The sequence below is a fragment of the Gallus gallus genome, chromosome 2 (assembly GCF_016699485.2).
Source record: "Gallus gallus isolate bGalGal1 chromosome 2, bGalGal1.mat.broiler.GRCg7b, whole genome shotgun sequence".
Classification (NCBI taxonomy): Eukaryota; Metazoa; Chordata; class Aves; order Galliformes; family Phasianidae; genus Gallus; species Gallus gallus.
The window spans coordinates 148,325,355-148,350,175 of NC_052533.1; the positions used below are offsets into that span (position 1 = coordinate 148,325,355).

The 24,821-nt window shown below is 54.1% G+C and overlaps 2 protein-coding genes across 2 annotated transcripts in view; both read right to left on the minus strand.

Annotated features, from left to right (window-relative positions):
• LOC420362 (heat shock transcription factor 1) overlaps nucleotides 1-24,821 on the minus strand; it is a gene marked incomplete at its 3' end in the record, with an annotated part of 97,127 nt that overhangs the window by 64,029 nt on the left and 8,277 nt on the right. Inside the window, 3 exon segments of the mRNA NM_001305256.1 lie at nucleotides 12,459-12,583; nucleotides 13,901-14,037; nucleotides 15,711-15,819. Of these exon segments, the coding sequence (NP_001292185.1) occupies nucleotides 12,459-12,583; nucleotides 13,901-14,037; nucleotides 15,711-15,819 (371 nt within the window).
• LOC112531891 lies at nucleotides 1,248-4,242 on the minus strand. Its single transcript, XM_025148112.3, has one exon. It carries the CDS (start codon nucleotides 2,877-2,879, stop codon nucleotides 1,911-1,913), a length of 969 nt encoding a protein of 322 aa, XP_025003880.2. The 5' UTR covers nucleotides 2,880-4,242; the 3' UTR covers nucleotides 1,248-1,910.

Here is a 24,821-nt window from a genome sequence, read left to right on the forward strand (position 1 = left end):
GTCCGGCTCCCCCAGGGCTGGGCTGGTCCTCTGTGCAGGAAGGCTGTCAAACAACGCACTGCCATCGTCCCATTTAGGGGTCACAAAAGCAGGGAGTGTGGTCACGGTGTGGGGCTGGAAGAGCCCCAGTTCGGCCAATGGAAGTCAAGGGGGGGGTTGGGACAAAAATGGAGAGCAGTACCAAACAGACATTGGGGATGGATGGAATTCCGAGGACTTCTCCTTTTTGGATCTTGGGGAGAATTCGGTTGTGCAAAGCCTTCCTTCCATAACATCAGACTTAGTGGTAGCTGAGTTCCAGGAGCCTCACTGACCCGAACTTAGGTTGGGTTGGAAGGGTCCTTAAAGAGCATAAGAGAACTAAATTGTTGCGTTGGAAGGGTCCTTAAAGATCATAAAAGAACTAAATAGTTGGGTTGGAAGGGTCCTTAAAGATCATAAGAGAACTAAATGGTTGGGTTGGGATGGAAGGGTCCTTAAAGATCATAAGAGAACTAAATAGTTGGGTTGGAAGTGTCCTTAAAGGTCACAGAGCCATGGGATGATTGGGTTGGAAGGGTCCTTAAAGGTCATACGAGAACTAAATTGTTGCGTTGGAAGGGTCCTTAAAGATAACACAGCCATGGGATGGTTGGGTTGGGATGGAAGGGTCCTTAAAGATCATAAGAGGACTAAATGGTTGGGTTGGAAGGGTCCTTAAAGGTCATACGAGAACTAAATTGTTGCGTTGGAAGGGTCCTTAAAGATAACACAGCCATGGGATGGTTGGGTTGGAAGGGTCCTTACAGATCACAGAGCTATAGGATGATTGGGTTGGAAGGGTCCTTAAAGATCAAAAGAGAACTAAATGGTTGGGTTGGAAGAGTCCTTAAAGATTCCAGAGCCATGGGATGGTTGGGTTGGGATGGGAGGGTCCTTACAGATCATAAGAGAACTAAATGGTTGGATTGGAAGGGTCCTTAAAGATTCCAGAGCCATGGGATGGTTGGGTTGGGATGGAAGGGTCCTTAAAGATCATAAGAGAACTAAATGGTTGGATTGGAAGGGTCCTTAAAGGTCATAAGAGAACTAAATTGTTGCGTTGGAAGGGTCCTTAAAGATAACACAGCCATGGGATGGTTGGGTTGGAAGGGTCCTTACGGATCACAGAGCCATGGGACGGTTGGGTTGGAAAGGTCCTTAAAGATCAAAAGAGAACTAAACGGTTGGGTTGGAAGAGTCCTTAAAGATTCCAGAGCCATGGGATGGTTGGGTTGGGATGGGAGGGTCCTTACAGATCATAAGAGAAGTAAATGGCTGGATTGGAAGGGTCCTTAAAGGTCATAAGAGAACTAAATTGTTGCATTGGAAGGCTCCTTAAAGATAACACGGCCATGGGATGGTTGGATTGGAAGGGTCCTTACAGATCACAGAGCCATGGGATGGTTGGGTTGGAAAGGTCCTTAAAGATCAAAAGAGAACTAAACGGTTGGGTTGGAAGAACAGAACCACAGAATGATTGGGTTGGGGAGGGTCCTTAAAGCTCATCCAGTTCCAACTCCCCTTCCTGTGCCAAAGCAGTGCCACCTCCGTTTGGAAGCAGCGGATGGCCACGCTGATAACACACCTGCAGAAAGGCTTTAATTTCCTTCATTTCCTTCATTTCCTTTAATGTAAAGGAGCAGCACATCGGGCTGCGACCCCCCCCCCACCTCTTCGCTGGGAGCGACGCTGGGTCAACAGAGGGTCCCCCCTCCAGACCCAGCCCAGGGAAGGAGCTCAGATGAGGCTGCAGCCAGAGGTGCTCAATCCCTTACACCGCCGCAGCGCACAGGACGGGCAATGGAAGCCCCACCAACGGAGCACAGCTGCTTATCGTTGCTCCAAGCCCCAATGTTTGCTTCCACTGCCAGCTCCTGCAAGCCCAGCCCTCAGCCTCTGCTGCACGAGAGCTCCCCCTCATGCATTATTAAAAGGAAATTCAGCAACACAGCAAAATCATAAACTCGTTTCCAAAGGGGACCACTGAACTGCAAAGCGGAGCCCCACAGAACCGCTCGGTGCAGATGCACAGCAACAGTGCTGCTGTTAATCCCAACACCACTCCTTTCCAGGAGGGAACAGCTGCTCTGCAGCAGGCAGAGCAGCACGGTGGAGCATGCAGGATCCTGAGCTGGAGCACCAATGCTGCCCAGACCCGGGCTGCAGGAACACGGTGCCTCCAGAGCACTTCTCATGGGCACCTGAGAACTTCTCATGGGCTCCTGAGAGCTTCCATGGGCTCCTGAGAGATTCCAATGGGCTCCTGGAAACTTCCATGGGCTCCTGAGAGCTTCTGATGGGCACCTGAGAGCTTCCATGGGCTCCTGAGAGCTTCCAATGGGCTCCTGGGAACTTCCATGGGCACCTGAGGGCTTCTGATGGGCACCTGAGGGCTTCTGATGGGTTCCTAAGGGCTTCTGATGGGCACCTGTGAGCTTCTGATGGGCACCTGAAAGCTTCTGATGGGCACCTGTGAGCTTCTGATGGGCACCTGAAAGCTTCTGATGGGTTCCTAAGGACTTCTGATGGGCTCCTGGGAACTTCTGATGGGCACCTGAGAGCTTCTGATGGGCACCTGAGAGCTTTTGATGGGTTCCTAAGGACTTCTGATGGGCTCCTGGGAACTTCCATGGGCTCTTGAGAGCTTCTGATGGGCACCTGAAAGCTTCTGATGGGTTCCTAAGGGCTTCTGATGGGCTCCTGGGAACCTCCATGGGCACCTGAGGGCTTCTGATGGGCACCTGAGGGCCTCTGATGGGCACCTGGGAACTTTTGATGGGCTCCTGGGAACTTCCATGGGCTCCTGAGAGCATCCATGGGCTCCTGAGAGCTTCCAATGGGCTCCTGGGAACTTCCATGGGCACCTGAGAGCTTCTGATGGGCACCTGAGAGCTTCTGATGGGCACCTGACAGCTTTTGATGGGTTCCTAAGGACTTCTGATGGGCTCCTGGGAACTTCCATGGGCTCCTGAGAGCTTCCAATGGGCTCCTGAGGGCTTCTGATGGGCACCTGAGAGCTTCTGATGGGCACCTGAGAGCTTCTGATGGGTTCCTAAGGGCTTCTGATGGGCTCCTGTGAACTTCCATGGGCTCCTGAGAGCTTCTGATGGGCACCTGAGAGCTTCCATGGGCTCCTGAGAGCTTCCAATGGGCTCCTGGGAACTTCCATGGGCTCCTGAGAGCTTCTGATGGGCACCTGAGGGCTTTCATGGGCTCCTGAGAGCTTCCAATGGGCTCCTGGGAACTTCCATGGGCTCCTGAGAGCTTCTGATGGGCATCTGAAAGCTTCTGATGGGCACCTGAGAGCTTCTGATGGGTTCCTAAGGGCTTCTGATGGGCACCTGGGAACTTCCATGGGCTCCTGAGAGCTTCTGATGGGCCCCTGGGAACTTTTGATGGGCTCCAGAGTGCTTCTCGGCAACAAAGGCTCCCTACTGGTTCACAGTCAACCGTTGGGCAAGAGTTGGTCAACCACTGGTCAACCGTTGGTCAATTAATCAACTGTTGCTCAACCACTGATCAATTATTAGTCAACCAATGGTCAACCACTGGTCAATCGTTGGTCAATTAATCAACTGTTGCTCAACCACTGATCAATTATTAGTCAACCACTGGTCAATCATTACTCAACTGTTGGCCAACCACTGGCCAACCATTGCCCACCGGGACCCCCAGGTCCTTCTGGCAGAGCTCCTTCCCAGCACCTGAGCCCCAACCTCTACTTGTCCATGCAGTTGCTCCTCCCTGGGCACAGGACCCTGCACTGCCCACGCTGAAGCCCACCTCACCCATCCCTCGGTGGTCCCCTCTACAGCTGGATGGCAACACAGCCTTCTGGGACGGCAGCCCTTCTCCCCATCCCCAGTTTGGCAATGCAGCACCGGCACGCAGCTCGGCACAGCTGCAGGCACGACACGTGGGGGCACGACGGGCTCATAAAGCACGGTGCAGAACAGAAAGCATCTGGGCAGCAGTTTCACAGGAGATCTCGTTACGAGTCCCACGCTGCTGCTGCTGCTGCATGCACCGAGCCTCACTTTTTCCACCCCACTTAACACCGCTGCACAGAAGAACACCGTCACGCTCCTGGAGCTACGGAGGAAAGGGGAAGGGAGAAGCAGGGCTGCAAATTCCAGCTGTGCCGGGACAGAGCTGTGCTCGCTGCTCTCCCACATCGCCCCCAGCAGCGCCGAAGCAGAGCAGCGCAGCACTGAGGCTGGGAGGGCTCTGCTAACGAGGAGCGGTGATGGCACGCAGAGGTCGCCTGGTTGGCTCCATCACGGCCCAGAGCTGCTCTCCTCTCACCCAACTGATGCATTCCACCTCCTCAACAAATGCTCCGCTGCAAACGCCCTCCCCCGGGGTTCAGCGTCGAGCAGAAATAGATCTGTTGCTTTTGGAACTGCGAACCCATAAAGGAAGTTACAAGGGTGGGAGTTATTGGGTACGATTTACGGGGCGGGGGGGGTTGGGGGGGGTTTGCATGCTGTAAGCTAATTCTGGTGGAGAGGGATTGCGTTGAGCACAGCCAAGTTTTCGTGTCTGCTGAGATTTATTTGCATCCAGAGGAATGCTTGCTCTGAGCTCTGCGGGCGCCGGGGCCTCATGGAGCACCGGGGCCACATTGGTGCAGTGTAGTTGGGAGGAATTAAGCTCGGGTCCCACAGAGCCAATGTCAGAATGGTCCCCAAAGGAGACGTGGGGAAACCGATCAAGCAGGTGCAAAACCAGCTTGATGGGGATGAATCCCTTTCCGGACCGTTCCGCTCCCAGGGAACAGTGATGGGATGAGAGGGGATGGCCTCACGGTGCACCCAGGGGAGGGTGAGGGTGGAGATGAGGAAAAGCTTCTCTGGAAGAGCAGTGATGCGTCGGCGTGGGTTGCCCAGGGAGTGGGAGAGTCCCCATCCCTGGAGGAGATCCAGAAGAGTGGAGATGTGGCACGCGGGGACGTGGTGGTGGGCACGGAGGGGTGGGTTGGGCTGGGGGGGTCTTGGAGGTCTTTTCCGTCCTCGGTGATTTTGTGACTCTGTTAAGACCTACGGTGGACAACTGCTGATAAAAGGATGCCCGGGTCTCCTTCTGAGCTGGATGGCATTGGCAGTGATGGCAGAACCACGGGACCACAGAATGGGTTGGGTTGGGTTGGGTTGGGTGGGTCCTTAAAGGTCATAGAGGCATAGGATGGTTGGGTTGGAAAGGTCCTTAATGATCACGGAGCCATGGGACAGTCGGGTTAGGAGGGTCCTTAAAGGTCATCATAGAAGGGGTTGGGTTGGGAGGGTCCTGAAAGATTACAGAGCCATGGAACGGATGGCTGGGAAGGGTCCTTAAAGGTCGCAGAGCCATAGAATGGGTTGAGTTGGAAGAGAGCTTAAAGACCACAGTAGCACAACCACAGTTGAGTTAGAAGAGACCCCCCCAGCCCCACCCCTGCTTTATGCTGGCTGCCCCCCAACTCAGACTGCCCAGAGCCCACCCACGGCCTCGGGCACCTCCAGGGATGGGGCACCCACAGCTCCGGGCAGCAGTGCTGGGGCCGCACCGCCTCTGGGTGAAGGATCTCCCCACATCTGACCCCAAATCTCCTCTCTTTTGGGTTCATGCCATTCCCCCACGTCCCATTGCCCATTGCCTGCACACAGTCGTTCTCCTCCTGTTCAGAAACTCCCTTCAGGCACTGGAAGGCTGTAAGAGCTGAGGGGTCACAGCCGGGCACCGACAGATCCGGAGCTGGGAAGCGTGCTCCAGCTATGGGCAGGGCCTGGAGGGGCTGTCTTTGTATGCTCCGTGCACTGCTCCACACACCCCCTGCACTGAGGTGTCATACAGCCATGGGATGGGTGGGCTGGGAGGGTCCTTGAAGGTCACAGAGAACAGAATGTTTGGGTTGGAAGGGTCCTTAGAGATCATACAGAGTAGAATGATTGGGTTGGGAGGGTCCCTGAAGATCACAAAGAACAGAATGGTTGGGTTGGAAGGGTCCTTGAAGGTCATAGAGAACAGAATGTTTAGGGTGGAAGGGTCCTTGAAGGTCATAGAGAACAGAATGGTTGGGTTGGAAGGGCCCTTAAAGATCATACAGAGTAGAATGATTGGGTTGGGAGGGGTCCTTGAAGGTCATATAGAACAGAACGGTTGGGGTGGAAGGGTCCTTACAGAACATAAAGCAATGGTATGGTTGGGTTGGAAGGTTCTTTAAAGGTCATAGTGTCACTGAATGGTTGGGTTGGAAGGGTCCTTACAGATCACAGAACCACAGAATGGTTGGAAGGGTCCTAACAGATTATAGAATGGTTGGGTTGGAAGGGTCCTTACACAACACAGAACCACAGAATGGTGGGGTTGGAAGGGTCCTTACAGCTCACAGAACCACAGAATGGGGGGGTTGGAAGGGTCCTTACAGCTCACAGAACCACAGAATGGGGGGGTTGGAAGGGTCCTTACAGCTCACAGAACCACAGAATGGGGGGGTTGGAAGGGTCCTTACAGCTCACAGAACCACAGAATGGGGGGGTTGGAAGGGTCCTTACAGCTCACAGAACCACAGAATGGGGGGGTTGGAAGGGTCCTTACAGATCACAGAACCACAGGATGGTTGGAAGGGTCCTTACAGATCACAGAACCACAGAATGGTGGGGTTGGAAGGGTCCTTACACATCACACAACCACAGAATGGTGGGAAGGGTCCTAACAGATCATAGAATGGTTGGGTTGGAAGGGTCCTTACAGATCACAGAACTACAGAATGGTTGGGTTGGAAGGGTCCTTACACATCACACAACCACAGGATGGTTGGAAGGGTCCTTACAGATCACAGAACCACAGAATGGTTGGGTTGGAAGGGACCCCCAGCCCCACCCCTGCCATGGGCTGGCTGCCTCCCAGCTCAGGCTGCCCAGGGCCCCATCCACAGCCTCGGGCACCTCCAGGGATGGGGCACCCACAGCTCCAGGCAGCAGTGCTGGGGCCACACCACCCTAAGGCACATCTCAGTGCCAGCCCCACGCTCCTCCTGCACAGAACTGAGTAGTCCTCAGGCCAGGACCTGCTGTATTCATTCCTCCACCCCCAGGAGTGAACTGGGAGGACGGGGAGGCTGTGATGCACCGCAGCCCTCAGAGCCAAAAGGCCGAGAGGCCGCAGGGAGCACTGAAACCTCCCCTAAAGCTCCTGGCTGTTCCATTTGTTCCACTGGTGGCAGGCGTGCCTTTTTTCTCCATCTCGTACACATGTTGTTTTTACTTTCTATCTCCAGAGACCCATAAAGGCTCTGGAAGAGGACCAAGGAGTTGCATTTTCCAGGAGAGCAGCAAGAAAAAAAACACCAAAAAAAAACCCAAATAAAAACAAACCCAGAAACTAAAACACCAAAAGCCACAAGGACACATCTGAGCCTCAGTAGGAAAACCCCAGAGCAGAGCTCCCGGCCCACGTGTGCTTCGGTGCACTACGGGATCTCCCTGTGAGCCGCGCTCGTTAAGCTTTGTTATGCCAACAGAGAGGCTTAATAGAAAGGACAGCTGGAGAGCAGCTGAGGGGAGCCCCATCCGCTCCAAAGGTACCTCTGGATGAGGAAAAAGGATTCAGAATGGAGCTCCAGGCATGAGGAAAGGCTCTGTGCTGCTGGCAGTGCTGCTAAAGGGAGAGAGCAATCACTGCACCAGGGAGCACACAGCAGTGCACACACGTAGCCACAGGGCTATATGCGCAGTGCACACACACGTTGCTGCACACACTGCACGTGTGTGTTGAACACGGAGCCATGGAATGGCTTTGGGTTGGGTTGGAAGGGTCCTTAAAGATCACAGTGACATAGCGTGGGTTGGAAGGGTCCCTAATGATTACAGGGCCCTGGAATGGCTGAGTTGGAGGGGTCCTTAAAGGTCATAGAGGTACGGAATGGGTTGGGAGGGTTCTTATAGATGATAGAAAACAGAATGGTTGGGTTGGAAGGGTCCTTAAAGATCACAGTGACATAGCGTGGGTTGGAAGGGTCCCTAATGATCATAGAGCCACAGAATGGCTGGGTTGGAAGGGTCCTTGAAGGTCATAGAGGTATGGAATGGGTTGGGTTGGGAGGGTTCTTACAGATGACAGAAAACAGAATGGTTGGAAGGGTCCTTAAAGATCAAAGTGACATAGCGTGGGTTGAAAGGGTCCGTAATGATCATAGAGCCACAGAATGGCTGGGTTGGAAGGGTCCTTGAAGGTCATAGAGGTATGGAATGGGTTGGGAGGGTTCTTACAGATGGCAGAAAACAGAATGGTTGGGTTGGAAGGGTCCTTGAAGATCACAGTGACATAGCGTGGGTTGGAAGGGTCCCTAATGATCAGAGAGCCACAGAATGGCTGGGTTGGAAGGGTCCTTGAAGGTCATAGAGGTATGGAATGGGTTGGGTTGGGAGGGTTCTTACAGATGATAGAAAACAGAATGGTTGGAAGGGTCCTTAAAGATCAAAGTGACATAGCGTGGGTTGGAAGGGTCCGTAATGATCACAGAGCCACGGAATGGCTGGGTTGGAAGGGTCCTTGAAGGTCATAGAGGTATGGAATGGGTTGGGAGGGTTCTTACAGATGATAGAAAACAGAATGGTTGGAAGGGTCCTTAAAGATCAAAGTGACATAGCGTGGGTTGGAAGGGTCCGTAATGATCACAGAGCCACGGAATGGCTGGGTTGGAAGGGTCCTTGAAGGTCATAGAGGTATGGAATGGGTTGGGAGGGTTCTTACAGATGACAGAAAACAGAATGGTTGGGTTGGAAGGGTCCTTGAAGATCACAGTGACATAGCGTGGGTTGGAAGGGTCCCTAATGATCATAGAGCCACAGAATGGCTGGGTTGGAAGGGTCCTTGAAGGTCATAGAGGTATGGAATGGGTTGGGAGGGTTCTTACAGATGACAGAAAACAGAATGGTTGGAAGGGTCCTTAAAGATCAAAGTGACATAGCGTGGGTTGAAAGGGTCCATAATGATCATAGAGCCACAGAATGGCTGGGTTGGAGGGGTCCTTAAAGGTCATAGAGGTATGGAATGGGTTGGGAGGGTTCTTACAGATGACAGAAAACAGAATGGTTGGGTTGGAAGGGTCCTTGAAGATCACAGTGACATAGCGTGGGTTGGAAGGGTCCTTAAAGATCATAGAGGTATGGAATGGGTTGGGTTGGGAGGGTTCTTACAGATGACAGAAAACAGAATGGTTGGAAAGGTCCTTGAAGATCACAGTGACATAGCGTGGGTTGGAAGGGTCCGTAATGATCATAGAGCCACAGAGTGGCTGGGTTGGAAGGGTCCCTGAAGGTCATAGAGGTATGGAATGGGTTGGGTTGGGAGGGTTCTTACAGATGATAGAAAACAGAATGGTTGGGTTGGAAGGGTCCTTAAAGATCAAAGTGACATAGCGTGGGTTGGAAGGGTCCGTAATGATCACAGAGCCATGGAATGGCTGGGTTGGAAGGGTCCTTAAAGATTGTAGACATGGAATGGTTGGGTTGGAAGGGTCCTTAAAGATTGTAGACATGGAATGGTTGGGTTGGAAGGGTCCTTAAAGGTCACAAAGCCTTGGAATGGTTCAGTTGGGAGGGTCATGAACGATCATAGGACCACAGAACGGTTGGATTGGAAGGGTCCTTAAAGATCACAGAGTGATGGAATGGTTGGGTTGGAAGGGTCCTTAAGCAACAGCAGCTGCTGCTCTGAGAACAACGTGGATGCAGAACCAACCCAAAGCGAGCTGCATGCAGCACGGCTCCAGGAGCAAGAAGGAAATACTCAGCAGAAACGGAAGGTGGAAGGAGGGCTCCTGGGAATGTCTTGTGGAGAACTCAGCAACCCACGCATGGCGCTCAGGAGCAAACAGAGGGCAGGGGGGGGCCAATAAAGGCAACGGGACGTGAGCCCCAAAACCGCACTCACTGAGAGAGATGCAGAACTGGCAAAAGGATGGAAAAAAGCACCCACAGCATCGAGTGGCTGATGAGCTTTGAAACGAGCGTGGAATGTTTCTTACGCAGTGGTGAACGGAGCTGCGCTGCTTGCTTGGAGGGGGTGGGCTGTGTGTGCAGAGCTCAGAGAAGCACGGTGTGCGCTCCACCTAGAGGTTTGCAGGATGAGCATCCTTAATAATGCTGATGTTTGCTGCAGCAAGAGCCAGGGGAGCAGGCAGAAGGCGCCTGCAGCAGACCCCAGGCAGTGGGGGGGGTGTGCAGCCTTCAGCCTTGTGGCTCTGTGGGACCGCACGAGGCATGGAAGGAGGGTATGGAGAATGCCCCAGGAGCACAAAAAGCACTGAGATCCCAACTGGCACCGCAGGGTGGTGGAGTCACCGACGCCGGAGGTGCCCAAGAAACGTTCAGCTGTTGTGCTACGGGGCATGGTTTAGTGGGGAAATATTGGCTGTGTGTGGATGGTTGGAATGGGTGATGTTGGAGGACTTTTCCAACCTCGGTGACGCTGTGAGATTAAACACTGCTCTCCAGTTGATGGACAGGGATACAAAGCTGGGGGGGGAAATAAAGCTTAAACCCAAAAAGTATAAAACACTGTTCAAGGGAATCAGACACCACAGCCCCATCTGATCAGCTCTGAAGGGTTCCTCAGGCTCAGGCAACCCTACAGGTCTCAGTGCAGGCCCTACAGCTGATGGTACACAGCTCCCCTGGAGGGCAGCTCCCACTGCATGGCCCAAAAGGTCTCATTAAGTGACATTTATGACATGATAAAACTCCTCTGCACCACCACCGCGAGGGGAAAAGAAACACAGAAGGGCAGCAAAGGTGCTGCCATCATAGAATGATGCATGGAACCACGGGATGGGTTGGGTTGGAAGGGACCTTAAAGATAATGGAGAACAGAATTGATTGGGTTGGAAGGGTTCTTAAAGGTCATAGAGATGTGGAATGGGTTGCTGGGCTGGAAGGGTCCTTAAAGGTCACAGAGAACAGAATGGTTGGGATGGAAGGGTCTTTAAAGGTCACGGAGCTGTGGATCTTTAAGGCTCCTTAAAGATCATAGAGCTATGAGATGGCTGGGTTGGAAGGGTCCTTAAAGATCACAGAGCCATGAAATGGTTGGGTTGGAAGGGTCCTTACAGATCACAGAGCCATGGAATGGTTGGGTTGGAAGGGTCCTTAAAGGTCACAGAGCCATGGAATGGTTGGGTTGGGTTGGAAGGGTCCTTAAAGATCACAGAGCCATGAAATGGTTGGGTTGGAAGGGTCCTTACAGATCACAGAGCCATGGAATGGTTGGGTTGGAAGGGTCCTTAAAGGTCACAGAGCCATGGAATGGTTGGGTTGGGTTGGAAGGGTCCTTAAAGATCACAGAGCCATGGGATGGTTGGGTTGGAAGGGTTCTTAAAGATCACAGAGCCATGGAATGGTTGGGTTGGAAGGGTCCTTAAAGATCACAGAGCCATGGGATGGTTGGGTTGGGTTGGAAGGGTCCTTAAAGATCACAGAGCCATGGAATGGTTGGGTTGGAAGGGTCCATAAAGATCACAGAGCCATGGAATGGTTCGGTTGGGTTGGAAGGGTCCTTAAAGATCACAGAGCCATGGAATGGTTGGGTTGGAAGGGTCCTTACGGATCACAGAGCCATGGAATGGTTGGGTTGGGTTGGAAGGGTCCTTAAAGATCACAGATCATAGAGCCATTGAACGGCCGTCTTGGAATGGCTCTTAGAGATGAGAGAACCATAGAATGGTTGGGTTGGATTGGAAGGGTCCTTACAGATCACAGAACCACAACACAGTTGCTACTGAAGGGACCCCCCCCCACCCCACCAATGCCGTGGGCTGGCTGCCCCCCAGCTCAGGCTGCCCAGGGTCCCCCCACGTCCTCGGGCAGCCATGATGGGGTCTCATCACCTTCATGATGAGTTTCTTTAGGGGAAGGCAGCACTCCTGGAGGCCTTGAGATCCCCCCTCTGCCTCCAGCCCAGCGCAAGGACCCCCCAGTGAGCCACACACAGCCAGAATCTAATGGGGTGCAAGAAGTCAAGGGCCTGGAGGAGGACTGCAGTAACAGAAGGACAGCAGATATGACCCGAAATGAACACCCCAGTGCAGCACAAGGGCAGAGCAGTTACACTTCGTGAGAGGGAAACAAAATGAATCCAACAAAGAAATCCACGGGGGGCAAAATCCAGCATCCTGCATCGCCCAAAAAGCCAGAGGAAAAGCTGGTGGGGACAAAAGGACACCCCTGAAGGCCTCACCACCACTGCAACGCCTCAAAGCAGAGCTGCACTCCGGGAACCTTCGCCCTGCGTTTGGGATTGCAGCCTGGCTGCAAACAGGACGTCACCAACGGGCTCTGATGGTGCTCAGGAGGTCCCTGCAGCACCTCCCCCTCTTTCTGCCTCAAACCCAACACGTGGAGGAAGGAAAGCATGGAGCAGACGGTGCCATTTCGTGCCGCCCCTCCCCACATACATACTGCTTCATGGCTATCAGCTTGGAGTCCATGCTCTCCTGCTTTCCTTTCATCACCTGGATGTCGGTCAGCAGCTTGGTGACGTTGTCTTGCCTCACCTTGATGTCCTCGTTCTTTATGCTGGACACCTGGGGGCAGAAAGGCAGACGTCAGCAATGCCTCCTTCCTACAGAACAGCCATTGGGAGTATCACAGCTCACACTGCATGAAAAAATCCCTCTTCAGATCTCTGCATCCACAGCTGTTCACATCGCGCCGAGGGATGAAAACCAACCACCTCCGATGCAAACGTTCTGCAGGGAAACCCCTGCTTGCAAACACCAGGGAAGCACTCAGGTGATGCTGAAGGTCTGCACGAGAGCTGTTTGCTGGGCACAGCCCTTCAGACGGGTGAGATGTGTCTGTCTACGCCAGCCCTAAAGCAGCCCTGAAGCTGGGAGTGCATTCATTCACGCCGCAGGCAGGACAAGGGACGTCCCTGCCGTGCCTGCAAAGTCTCTGCTGCAATGCAGCCAACAGAACAGCAATGAAGAAGTCATCAGCTGGCTTGGGAAGGAAAGCTGGGACAGGAGGGGCAATGCCAGAGCAGCTGAGGAGCAGACCCTGAGCACGGGGATCTGTTTTGCTGGCGGAACCCTGATGAGATGCTGCGATGCACACAGATCTGCCAGGCTGGGGCTGTCGTGTCAGCCTGCCCACTGCTGTCCTGCGTGAGGTTTGGGTTAGAATGATGGAAATACACCTCTCCGACCCACGCTTCGGCACTGGGAAATGGACCTGGAAGGTCCTGAGGTGTTTCTGGAGCTGTGAGCGCCCAGCGGGGCCTTCAGGGCACAGGTGGGGGCAGTTGTGCAGCTTGGGAAGCAGGGGCAGCTGCAAGGCATATCTGTGAGCCTAAAGGGCTTTGCCCACGCCTACGCATGGGACACATACGAGGCCAACACGTTGGTAACAGTGCAGGCACTCATCCTTCCTGTGCACAGACAGTGTTACCCCTCCAAGCCCATTTAAGCAAGGACAGCAGCTCAACCTGGGGCTGCTCTCCCTCCTGCAGCAAGCCCAGTTCCTCTTCAGCCCCTTCAAGGTTCCCTCTGCCAAGCCAACCCCCTGCTTGTCTGGAGGAGATGGAAATGAGGACTGCTGACCCCAGAGACAGTCTGGTCTGCAGGGCAGCATGCTGCTGGGGGACAGAGGGGGACCCCCAAGCGGTCCCACAACGAACCCAACGCTGACATCAGTGAGAAAAGGTCCCCAAACCAAAGGGAATGGCTCCAGGATAAGGGGACGTAGCTGAGCAGCACCGCAGCTCACAGCCGGGCAGCAAAGAAGAGCTGCTGGCAGAGTGCAAAGCAGCAGCTCTGGGGGCCAGGAGCCCACCCAGCATCTGATGCTGCTTCAGCAGCTCAGCCAGAGCCCGTCCCGAGGGACGTGCAGCGCACACTTACGCTGGTGACTTTCCTCTTGATGTTCTCCAGGAGGTGCTCCTGGCCACGGATGAAATAGGGGTGCTGGAACTCAGTGTCGTCCTTCTCTGGCTTCACCAACCCTCCCTGCTCGATGTGCACCACCTTCCGGAAGCCATCTGCAAAGCAAGCAGGGAAAGGCTCGAAGCTTAAACGTGGGCTTCAGAAAGCAGAAGGGAGCACGGGGACCCCCCCCCCTCCTTGTCTGCTTTAACACACAGCGCTGTCACCTCTCCAACAGATCTCAACCCCCCCCCAAAAAACGTGATGTGGAACACAAAACTCCGCTCTCCCCAAACCCATTTCTGCTGCTCTCGGCACAGGGCAGCAGAGGAAAGGCTGAAACTGCCGGCACTGAAGGGAGGAGGAGGGCTGAAATCAGCCTTCCTGCTCCCCACTTGCAGCCCTGGGTCTGCAGGAGCACCCCCAGCATTCAGCACACGCCCCCCTCCCAGCCCTGGAGCTCACCGGTTCTGTTCATGGGGGGGGGGGGGCATTTCTGAGAGCCAGCAGCTCTCAGAAACGGGAAGATGTGCTCAATCTTCCCTCTTCCAACTTCAAACCGTTTCCCCTTTCAATGAGTTGACTCCCCTCCCGTTTTGGAGGCTCCCTTTAGGTCCTGGAAGGCTGCAATGAGGTCACCCCGCAGCCTTCTCTCTTCTCCAGGCTGAACGAAGCCCAGCTCCCTCAGCCTGTCTTTGTAGGGGAGGTGCTGCACCCTCTGAGCATCTTTAGATGGTGAAGCTGGGATGCTGTTTGGCCTCCTTGGCACACTGCTGGCTCACCTTCAGCCAAGCAACGACCAACACACCCCCAGGTCCTTTTCCTCCACGCAGCCTTCCAGCCACTTTGCCCCATGCCTGGATCACTGCCTGGGGTTCTTGTGGCCAAAGTGCAGGACTCAGTGCACAGCCTTGTTAGACTTCATCCCATTGGCCTCATCCCAGTGATCCCATACATCCAGGTCCCTCTGTAGGGCCCTCCCACCCTGGGCAGACCAACCACCTGCAAAGTGACTGAGGGTGCACCCAATGCCATCAGTAAAGACACTGACCAGGATAGCCCCCAATACCGACCCCTGGGGAACACCCCCCAGGACCGGCCGCCAGCTGGATGTGACCCCATTCACCACCACCCTCTGGGTCCAGCCATCCAGCCAGCTCTTTACCCAGCCAAGAATGCACCTTGCCCAAGCCACGGCCTGAATCTCACTGCATCACTGCAGGCTTAGAAAGCCCAGGGTGAGGCACCACACCATCGGAACAGCCCAGAGCTGGCGGTCTCCTCAAAGGACTGACATCCTTCCAGCCCTGCTCTGACCGCTGCAGCTCCAACGGGGAGAAAGTTAACTGCTGCAAAGAAGTGCAAGTTCAGTCAAGTGCCTGCTTTACATAACGCTGACCGCAACACCCCCTGAAGAAAGCAGGCAGAAAATGAACAAGCTGTTGTGTGTGGCAGCTCAGTCCAGCTGGACGCATTCCAGGCGAGTTCCTCCTTCATTGCAGGGCTGGCAAGGAACGCCAGCAGCTAATGACAGAGAGCACAAAGCATGCACTGAGAGCTCCTGATCTAATAATCAGGGCTGCGGTGGAGATGAAAGGAGCCCGACTGGTTCTTTTCATCCAGCACCAGCTTGCAGTGCTGTTAATCCCATCAGCCGACCTTCAGCTTACCCCTGGGTCCCCAAAACTGAGTGGTTGCAAAGGCAGAAACGCTCGCTGGGTTAAAGACGGGCGCCTCACTGCAGCACTGAGCCCCACGGGCTGCCCCCCACCCCCCCCGAGGTACTCACACATGTTGAGCTGCCGCACGAAGCTGGCCATGTTGTTGTGCTTGAAGTACTTTGGGAGCACCTCCTTGGCGAACTGTCCTTGGTCGAACACATGGAAGCTGTTTCCACTCTGTGCAAAGCAAAGTAAAACGCCGCGTTACAACAGGAAAGGGGGGCGAGGATTGGAACTGGATGGGGACGGTGGTCCTTTCCCCACCCAACCCATCCGGTGGTTCTGCGGAGCCCACCCGTCCCTTTCCCTTCCCAGATATCAGCCCTGGGTCTCTGTAGGTCCGGTGATGGTCCCACCTCCTGAAGCTCCTCAGCTGCAGTTCCTCAGCTTGGAAGTCGTTATCACGTGAGCAATGCAAGGTTAGGGTTAGGGGTGTTGTTTGGGCTGCATTACAACAGGGGTGGCCAGCAGGGACAGGGAGGTGACTGTCCCCCTCTATTTGTGAGGCCCCATCTGGGGTCCCCAGCACAGGAAGGACGTGGAGCTCTCGGAGTGGGTCCACAGGAGGGTCACTAAGATGGTCAGAGGGCTGGAGCAGCTCTCCTGTGAGGAAAGGTTGAGGGAACTGGGCTTGTTTAGCTTGGTTGGACTGGGCGATCCTGTGGGTCTTTTCCAACCTTGGTGATTCTACGATTGGAGAAGAGAAGGCTCATTGTGTCGGAGAAGAGACCTCATTGTGGCCTTCCAGTACTTGAAGGGAGCGTATAAACCCAACCCAACCATTCCATGGCTCTGTGATCTTTAAGGACCCTTCCAACACAACCATTCTGTAGTTCTGTGATCTGTAAGGACCCTTCCAACCCAACCCAACCATTCCATGGCTCTGTGATCTTTAAGGACCCTTCCAACCCAACTATTCTGTGCTTCTGTGATCTTTAAGGACCCTTCCAACCCAACCATTCCAGGGCTAAGTGATCTTTAAGTACCTTTCCAACCCAATCATTCCATGGCTCTGCTGTCTTTAAGGACCCTTCCAACCCAACCATTCCATGGCTCTGTGATCTTTAAGGACCCTTCCAACCCAACCATTCCAGGGCTAAGTGATCTTTAAGGACCTTTCCAACCCAACCATTCCATGGCTCTGTGATCTTTAAGGACCCTTCCAACCCAACTATTCTGTGCTTCTGTGATCTTTAAGGACCCTTCCAACCCAACCATTCCAGGGCTAAGTGATCTTTAAGGACCTTTCCAACCCAATCATTCCAGGGCTCTGTGATCTTTAAGGACCCTTCCAACCCAACCATTCCAGGGCTAAGTGATCTTTAAGGACCCTTCCAACCCAACCATTCCAGGGCTAAGTGATCTTTAAGGACCTTTCCAACCCAATCATTCCATGGCTCTGTGATCTTTAAGGACCCTTCCAACCCAATCATTTCAGGGCTCTGTGATCTTTAAGGACCCTTCCCACCCAACCATTCCAGGGCTAAGTGATCTTTAAGGACCCTTCCAACCCAACCATTCCATGGCTCTGTGATCTTTAAGGACCCTTCCAACCCAACCCAACCATTCTGTGGCTCTGCTGTCTTTACAGACCCTTCCAACCCAACCGTGCACGGAGCCAGGCACGGGGGGTGGATAAAGGACTCGGGCATGGGGTTCGGGTAAGGAATTACTTAGGCATGGAGCTGGGGTATGGGACTTGGGCATGGAGCCAGGTGTGGGGCTCAGGCACAAAGTGTGGGGCACACTGCTGGAGCTCGGGCACCACCAACGCTTTCCTGCCTCATAAGCAGCCAGTCCTGTGCTGCCACCAAGCTGCTCGACAGCGCAACCAGCACAGCACCGTTCCCCCGGGGGGCTGCAATAGAGCTGGGGAGGTTAAGCGTGCTCTGAAGATGACATCTCCAATTGCACAACTGTGAATCTGTTAATTCAGCTGCTTGTCCCAATTAGCTGCTTCCAGCAACAGCCAATGCCCTCCTGAGCAAATTAAGACGAGCCGGGGAGGCTGAGTGGAAATGCCAACATCTGTGAGCAAATTAAAGCAATTCCACACGCTGCCACTCTCAGTGCATGGGCCTGGGGCAGAGCAGGGCAGCCAGGTGGGGATGGGCCTGCAGCCCCACTGCTCTGACCCCACGCCCCATAGACGCACAGGTGCCGTCAGAGCTCCGAGCAGAGCAACACACAGAAGGAACCAGGAGGTGCCGGGGCTGTCCCAGCCAGCACAGCCATGGGATCCCCCATAGGATCACACCACAGCTTGGGTTGAGCCATTGATAAAGGGGTGAAAGAGCACTGCTTCCCCAATGGGGGACACCACTCATCATCACCGCCCCCACCCGGACGCGGAGCTGCTGAGCGCCGCCTGCGCCCACCCACCCAATTCCCCATCCCCCAAACCGCCCACCCTCCAAATCCACGCTGCTCCAATTTAGGGGTGAGCACACGGTGCAGGACTGCAGCACAGGCACACAACAACGGCTGCCCTTCCTTTGACCATTCATGCCATCACCGTGACCCCATAACCACCGGCCCAGATCCCACCCCAGCCACGCAGCCTCTCAGCTCTGCAGTGCAGCACGGATCCCATCAGCTTTCTGGCCCGCCGTCAGGAGCTGTGCTGTCAATAGGAGCATCTGCAAAGCAGCAGCAGCAGCAGCAGGAGGGATTTTCATCTTGGCAAAGCCACACGACAGCTCCAAAATGCATTCCACAACCTGGATTTCGTTCCGTTGACGCAGAGCTGACACTGTCCCACCGAGCCCAACCGTTGCCAGCACAGCACTAACCCTAAAGAACCCTACAACGCATCCAGGCTGCACAACTGCACCTGCCCGCACCAAAACCAGGTAGGTTGATACTAAAGGTTGGCACCCGGGGCTTGCTGGCTGCCAGGTGAGTTCGGCTGCTCCTGCAGAAGACCCTCCAGTGCTTTCAATGTGGTTCTCCACCACGATGCTGCATCGTACCGCTCCTGCTTAATGCTGCTGCCCCACCGCAAGGACCACAGACCCCTGGCAGAGCCCTCTCAGCAATGCTGCTCCAGCAGGGCTACCCCACACCATGAGTGTGCCTTGATAGTGCCTTCCTACCCCAGGAAGCAGCCAGAACCCACAGCACGCACCCAACACCCAGCCACAGTGGCTCAGAGCTGAAGGGAAGCTGGAAGAGCACGAGGTCCCCCAGCGCAGAGCTATGGAAGTTTATAGGAGATCAGCCCGAATTAAACCATCTGTAAGTGGCACAACCATTTCCACTGTTAGAAAGGACACAGCCCTGAGCCAGCGTGACCGCCTCGCTTCTGTCATTCCAGCTCACAAGGCTGCCTGGGCTCTTCTGGGCAGCAGCCCATGTTGGCATCCCAAATCCACGTAACACTGGCATCCCAAATCCATCTAACACTGGCATCCCAAATCCACGTAACACTGGCATCCCAACACGTTGCTGTATTGGCTTCCCAAGCTCTTGCCAAATTGGCATCCCAAGCCCTTGCAAAACTGGCATCCCAAGCCTTCACCATCTTGACATCCCAAGCCTTGGCCACATTGGCACCCCAAGTCCTTGCCAAATTGGCACCCCAAGCCTTTGCCACATTCACACCCCAGGCCCTTGACATCTTGGCATCCTTAGTCCTTGCAAAACTGGCATCCCAAGTCCTTGCCATCTTGGCACCCCAAGCCTTCACCATCTTGGCATCCCAAGTCCTTGCCACATTGGCATCCCAGGTCCTTCTCATATTGACATCCCAAGTCCTAGCCATCTTGACACCCCAAGCCCTTGCCATCTTGGCACCCCAAGCCTTTGCCATCTTGGCATCCCAAGCCTCTGCCACATTGACACCCCAAGCCCTTGACATCTTGGCACACCAAGTCCTTGTCACATTGGCATCCCAAGCCTTTACCACATTGGTATCCCCAAGTCCTTGCCACATTGGCATCCCAAGTCCTTGCCATCTTGGCACCCCAAGTCCTTGCCACCTTGGCACAAGTCCTTGTCACATTGGCACCCCAAGCCTTTACCACACTGGCATCCCAAGTCCTTGCCACACTGGCATCCTATACCTCCACCATGTTGGCATCCCAATTCCTTGTCACATTGGCATCCCAGGTCCTTCCCATATTGACATCTCAAGTCCTTGCCATCTTGGCATCTCAAGCCCTTGCCATCTTGGTACCCCAAGCCTTTGCCATCTTGGCACCCCAAGCCTCTGCCACATTGACACCCCAAGCCCTTGCCACATTGGCATCCCAAGTCCTCACCAAATTGGCACCCCAAGCCTTTGCCACATTGGCATCCCAGGTCCTTGCCAAAATGGCATCCCAAGCCTTTGCCAAATTGGCATCCCAAGCCTTCACCATCTTGGCACCCCGAGTCCTTGCAAAACTGGCATCCCAAGTCCTTGCCATCTTGGCACCCCAAGCATTTGCCACATTGGCATCCCAAGTCCTTGCCATCTTGGCATCCCAAGCCCTTGCAAAACTGGCACCCCAAGCCCTTGCCACATTGGCACCCCAAGCCTTCACCATCTTGGCATCTCAAGTCCTTGCCATCCTGGCACCCCAAGCATTTGCCACATTGGCATCCCAAGTCCTTGCCACACTGGCATCCTATACCTTCACCATCTTGGCATCCCAAGTCCTTGCCACATTGGCACACCAGGTTCTTCCCATATTGGCACCCCAAGCCTTCACCACATTGACATCCCAAGTCCTTGCCATCTTGGCATCCCAAGCCCTTGCAAAACTGGCATCCCAAGCCTTCACCATCTTGACATCTCACGTCCTTGTCATCCTGACACCCCAAGCATTTGCCACATTGACATCCCAAGTCCTTGCCACATTGGCATCCCAAGCCTTCACCATCTTGGCATCCCAAGTCCTTGCCACATTGGCACCCCAGGTCCTTCCCATATTGGCACCCCAAGCCTTTGCCACATTGGCACCCCAGGTTCTTCCCATACTGGCACCCCAAGCCCTTGCAAAACTGGCATCACAAATCCTTGCCATCTCGACACCCCAAGTCCTTGTCACATTGGCATCCCAAGCCTTCACCATCTTGCCATCCCAAGCTCTTGCCACGTTGGCATCCCAATCCTTCACTGTGCCCAACAGCATTTGGGGAAACGTCTCCCATGGCCCCACAAAGTGTGCCCTGAGATCCCCAGGCTGCAATCCGCTCCCCCAGGCAGAGCAGCCCCTGCAGATCTCTGTCAGCCCCCCCCTCCAAATTCCTGTGCTAATCCCCATCCTCTCCAGTTTCAGCTACAATTTTCCACGTGGCAGAGTATCAAAAGCTTTGCTGAACTCCGGCTACATTGGATCTGCCCCACTCCTTTCATCCAGGAGAGGATTTTGTGCTCAGAGGAGAGGTGAGGACGTACGATGGGTTTCTGTTAAAGCTCTCATTTTATCTCCTTTCCATTTAGCTGTGCGGCTCCGATTGCTCTTTAGGATCACTTCCAAAGCGCTCCGGCCCACCCAGGTCAGCTCTGTCACCAATACCTCCCACACGCAATCAGTGCACGCAGGGGCAGTTAAGCAGCTATCTGGGGGTGACCCAGAGGGGCACAATGAGGGGGCTGCTGCTCCAGCACCCACTCCTGTCCCCCGTGCTATGGGATGCAGACACAAGGATGCGAGCTCACAAGGCACGTGCCTACGGGGCATGAAATAGACACCATCTCCAGCAGTGGTCGCACTGCTGTACACACAGACACGGTGATTCTGGAGTAAAAAGAATTGCAGTGGACCAATAGAGCTAAAAAGATAAAGCATGTAGCAGGATTGGGGTTGTTCCTTTGCTGTGGGATCCAACGTGCTCACTGCACAGCCTTTGGGGTCCCTTCCTGTGCCCAATCCCAAATAAAGGATGCTGTCCAGTGGGAAAGTCTTCTTTTGGCAGAGAATGGAGAGCGATGGCCCCGCTGGGGAAACGTGGTTGTGAGAACTCATGTGGCTCTGCCATGGATGGCGTGGGCAGGCAGCACAGCAGTGATGATGGGAAATGAAACAAAACTCACTCACCTGATTATGTTATAGAATGGGTTGGGTTGGAAGGGTCCTTAAAGACTGTAGTGCCATGGGATAGGTTGGAAGGGCACTTACAGATTCTAGAGCCATGGAATGGGTTGGGTTGGAAGGGTCCTTAAAGATTACAGAGCCATGGAATGAGTTGGGTTGGAAGGGCCCTTACAGATTCTAGAGCCATGGAATGGGTTGGGTTGGAAGGGTCCTTAAAGATTACAGAGCCGTGGAATGGGAGGATTGGAAGGGTCCTTAAAGACTATAGTGCCATGGGATAGGTTGGAAGGGCCCTTACAGATCCTAGAGCCGTGGAATGGGTTGGGTTGGAAGGGTCCTTGAAGATTACAGAGCCATGGAATGAGTTGGGTTGGAAGGGTCCTTAAAGACTGTAGTGCCATGGGATAGGTTGGAAGGGTCCTTAAAGATCCTAGAGCCGTGGAATGGGTTGGAAGGGTCCTTAAAGATTACAGAGACATGGAATGGTAGGATTGGAAAGGTCCTTAAAGACCGTAGTGCCATGGGATGGGTTGGAAGGGCCCTTACAGATCCTAGAGCCATGGAATGGGTTGGGTTGGAAGGGTCCTTAAAGATTACAGAGCCATGGAATGAGTTGGGTTGGAAGGGTCCTTCAAGATTACAGAGCCATGGAATGGGAGGATTGGAAGGGTCCTTAAAGACTGTAGTGCCATGGGATAGGTTGGAAGGGCCCTTACAGATCCTAGAGCCGTGGAATGGGTTGGGTTGGAAGGGTCCTTAAAGACTGTAGTGCCATGGGATAGGTTGGAAGGGCTCTTGCAGATCACAGACCCATGGTATGATTGTGTTGGAAGGGTCCTTAAAAATCATAGAGACAAAGTATGAGAGGTTTGGAAGGGATCTTAAAGAGCACAGTGACATAGAATGGTCGGATTGGAAGGGTCCTTGAAGATTATAGAGGCATAGAATGGGTTGGGTTGGAAGGGTCCTTAAAGACTGTAGAGCCATAGAACGGGTTGGGTTGGAAGGGTCCTTAAAGATTGTAGAGACACAGTATGGTTGGGTTGGAGAGGTCCTTAAAGATCATAGAGCCACTGAATAGTTTGCTTAGAAGGATCCTTAAAGATGATAGAGATAGTAATGGCTGGGTTGGAAGGGTCCTTACAGATCACACAGCTACAGAATGGTTGGGTTGGAAGGGACCCCCAGCCCCACCCCTGCCGTGGGCTGGTTGCCCCCCAGCTCAGGCTGCCCAGGGCCCCCCCACAGCCTCGGGCACCTCCAGGGATGGGGCACCCACAGCTCCAGGCAGCAGTGCTGGGGCTGCACCGCCTCCAGGTGAAGGATTTCCCCACATCTGACCCCCAATCTCCCCACTTTTGTGTTCAAGCCATTCTCCCACATCCTGTCACTATCCGTCCACGTAAAAGACAGCACAACTGGAAGCCGAACCCCTCTTTGATGCCACATATTCAGACCTCACCAGCCCCACTCTGCTTCTGTCGCGATGCCTCAGGGCTCTGCTCAATGCCATGGGGGGCAAAGCAGACCCCCAGAGGGGTTACCTAAACCTGGGGGAGAAGAGGTAGAAGCTGAGCTCAGGCTTGCTGAGGACACGGCACCTTCATAGCCCAGATGATGCTCCAAGCCCCCATCTCCCATCCCCACTGCCCGCACCCGCTCTGCAGCGGGACGCAGCAGGAACCCCTCCGAAATTCAGACAGCAGAGCATCCCCTGCCTTCAGCCAACAGCATCCCCTGCTTTCCAGCAGCTGTTAAGTCCTCCGACGAGGAGGAAAGCTGTAGAAGCCTTCTTGTTGGCTTGGCCCACCTCGTGCTGTGAGCTCCCTCACGCGGCGCTGAAAGGAGAGACCACCCCGCACCCTCCGGGGGTGGGCAGCAGCTGTGACTCAGCACGGGGACATCAGCTGGGCTGAGAGCTGGGAAGCACAGCAGGTAATGAAACAAAGGCAGCGACAGCAGCAGCTGCTGCGGTTTGGGGTTTTTGTTGATTTTTTTTTTTTTTTTTTCCCTTTAAATTGGCTGTTTAAATGGGGATGGCACAGCTCGAGGTTTAAATCTCATCGTCACGGTCGGGCGAGATGAGAGGCAGCTGATAAACAGGAGGAGAGCGACTGTGTGTGGGCAGAGAGTGGTAGGACATGGGGGGGATGGATTTCAGCTCAAAGAGGGGAGACTGGGGTCAGGCGTGGGGAAATCCTTCACCCGGAGGCGGTGCGGCCCCAGCACTGCTGCCCGGAGCTGTGGGTGCCCCATCCCTGGAGGTGCCCAAGGCTGTGGGGGGGCCCTGGGCAGCCTGAGCTGGGGGGCAGCCAGCATAAAGCAGGGGTGGGGCTGGGGGTCCCTTCCAACCCAACCGTGCTGTGGTTCTGTGATCTTTAAGGACCCTTCCAACCTGATCATTCCATGGCTCTAAGACTTTTAAAGACCCTTCCAACCCAACCATCCCGTGGCTCTATGACCTTGAAGGACCTTTCCAACCCAACCCATTCCATGCCTCTATGATTTTCAAGGACACTTCCAACCCAACCATTTCATGGTTCTATGGCTTTTAAAAGACCTTTCCAACCCAACCCATTCCATGATTCTATGATCTTCAAGGACCCTTCCAACCCAACCACTCCATGCCTCTATGACCTTTAAGAACACTTCCATTCCAACCCATTCTGCAGCTCTGCGACCTTTAAGGACCCTTCCAATCCATTCCATAGCTCTATGAACTTTAATAACCATTCCAACCCAACACAATTTATGACTCTACGGTTCTATGATCTTCAAGGACCCTTCCAACCCAACCATTCCATGCCTCTATGACCTTTAAGAACACTTCCATTCCAACCCATTCTGCAGCTCTGCGACCTTTAAGGACCCTTCCAATCCATTCCATAGCTCTATGAACTTTAATAACCATTCCAACCAACCCAATTTATGACTCTGCCTCTATGATCTTCAAGGACCCTTCCAGCCCAACCATTCCATGCCTCTAGGACCTTTAAGAACACTTCCATTCCAACCCATTCCGCAGCTCTGCGACCTTTAAGGACCCTTCCAACCCATTCCATAGCTCTATGAACTTTAATAACCATTCCAACCAACCCAATTTATGACTCTATGCCTCTATGGTCTTCAAGGACCCCTCCAACCCAACCACTCCAT

Excerpts from the sequence above, each read along its gene's own strand:
- LOC112531891 (XM_025148112.3), bottom strand. The coding sequence starts at position 2,879 with ATGGAAGTTCCCAGGAGCCCATTGGAAGCTCTCAGGAGCCCATGGATG.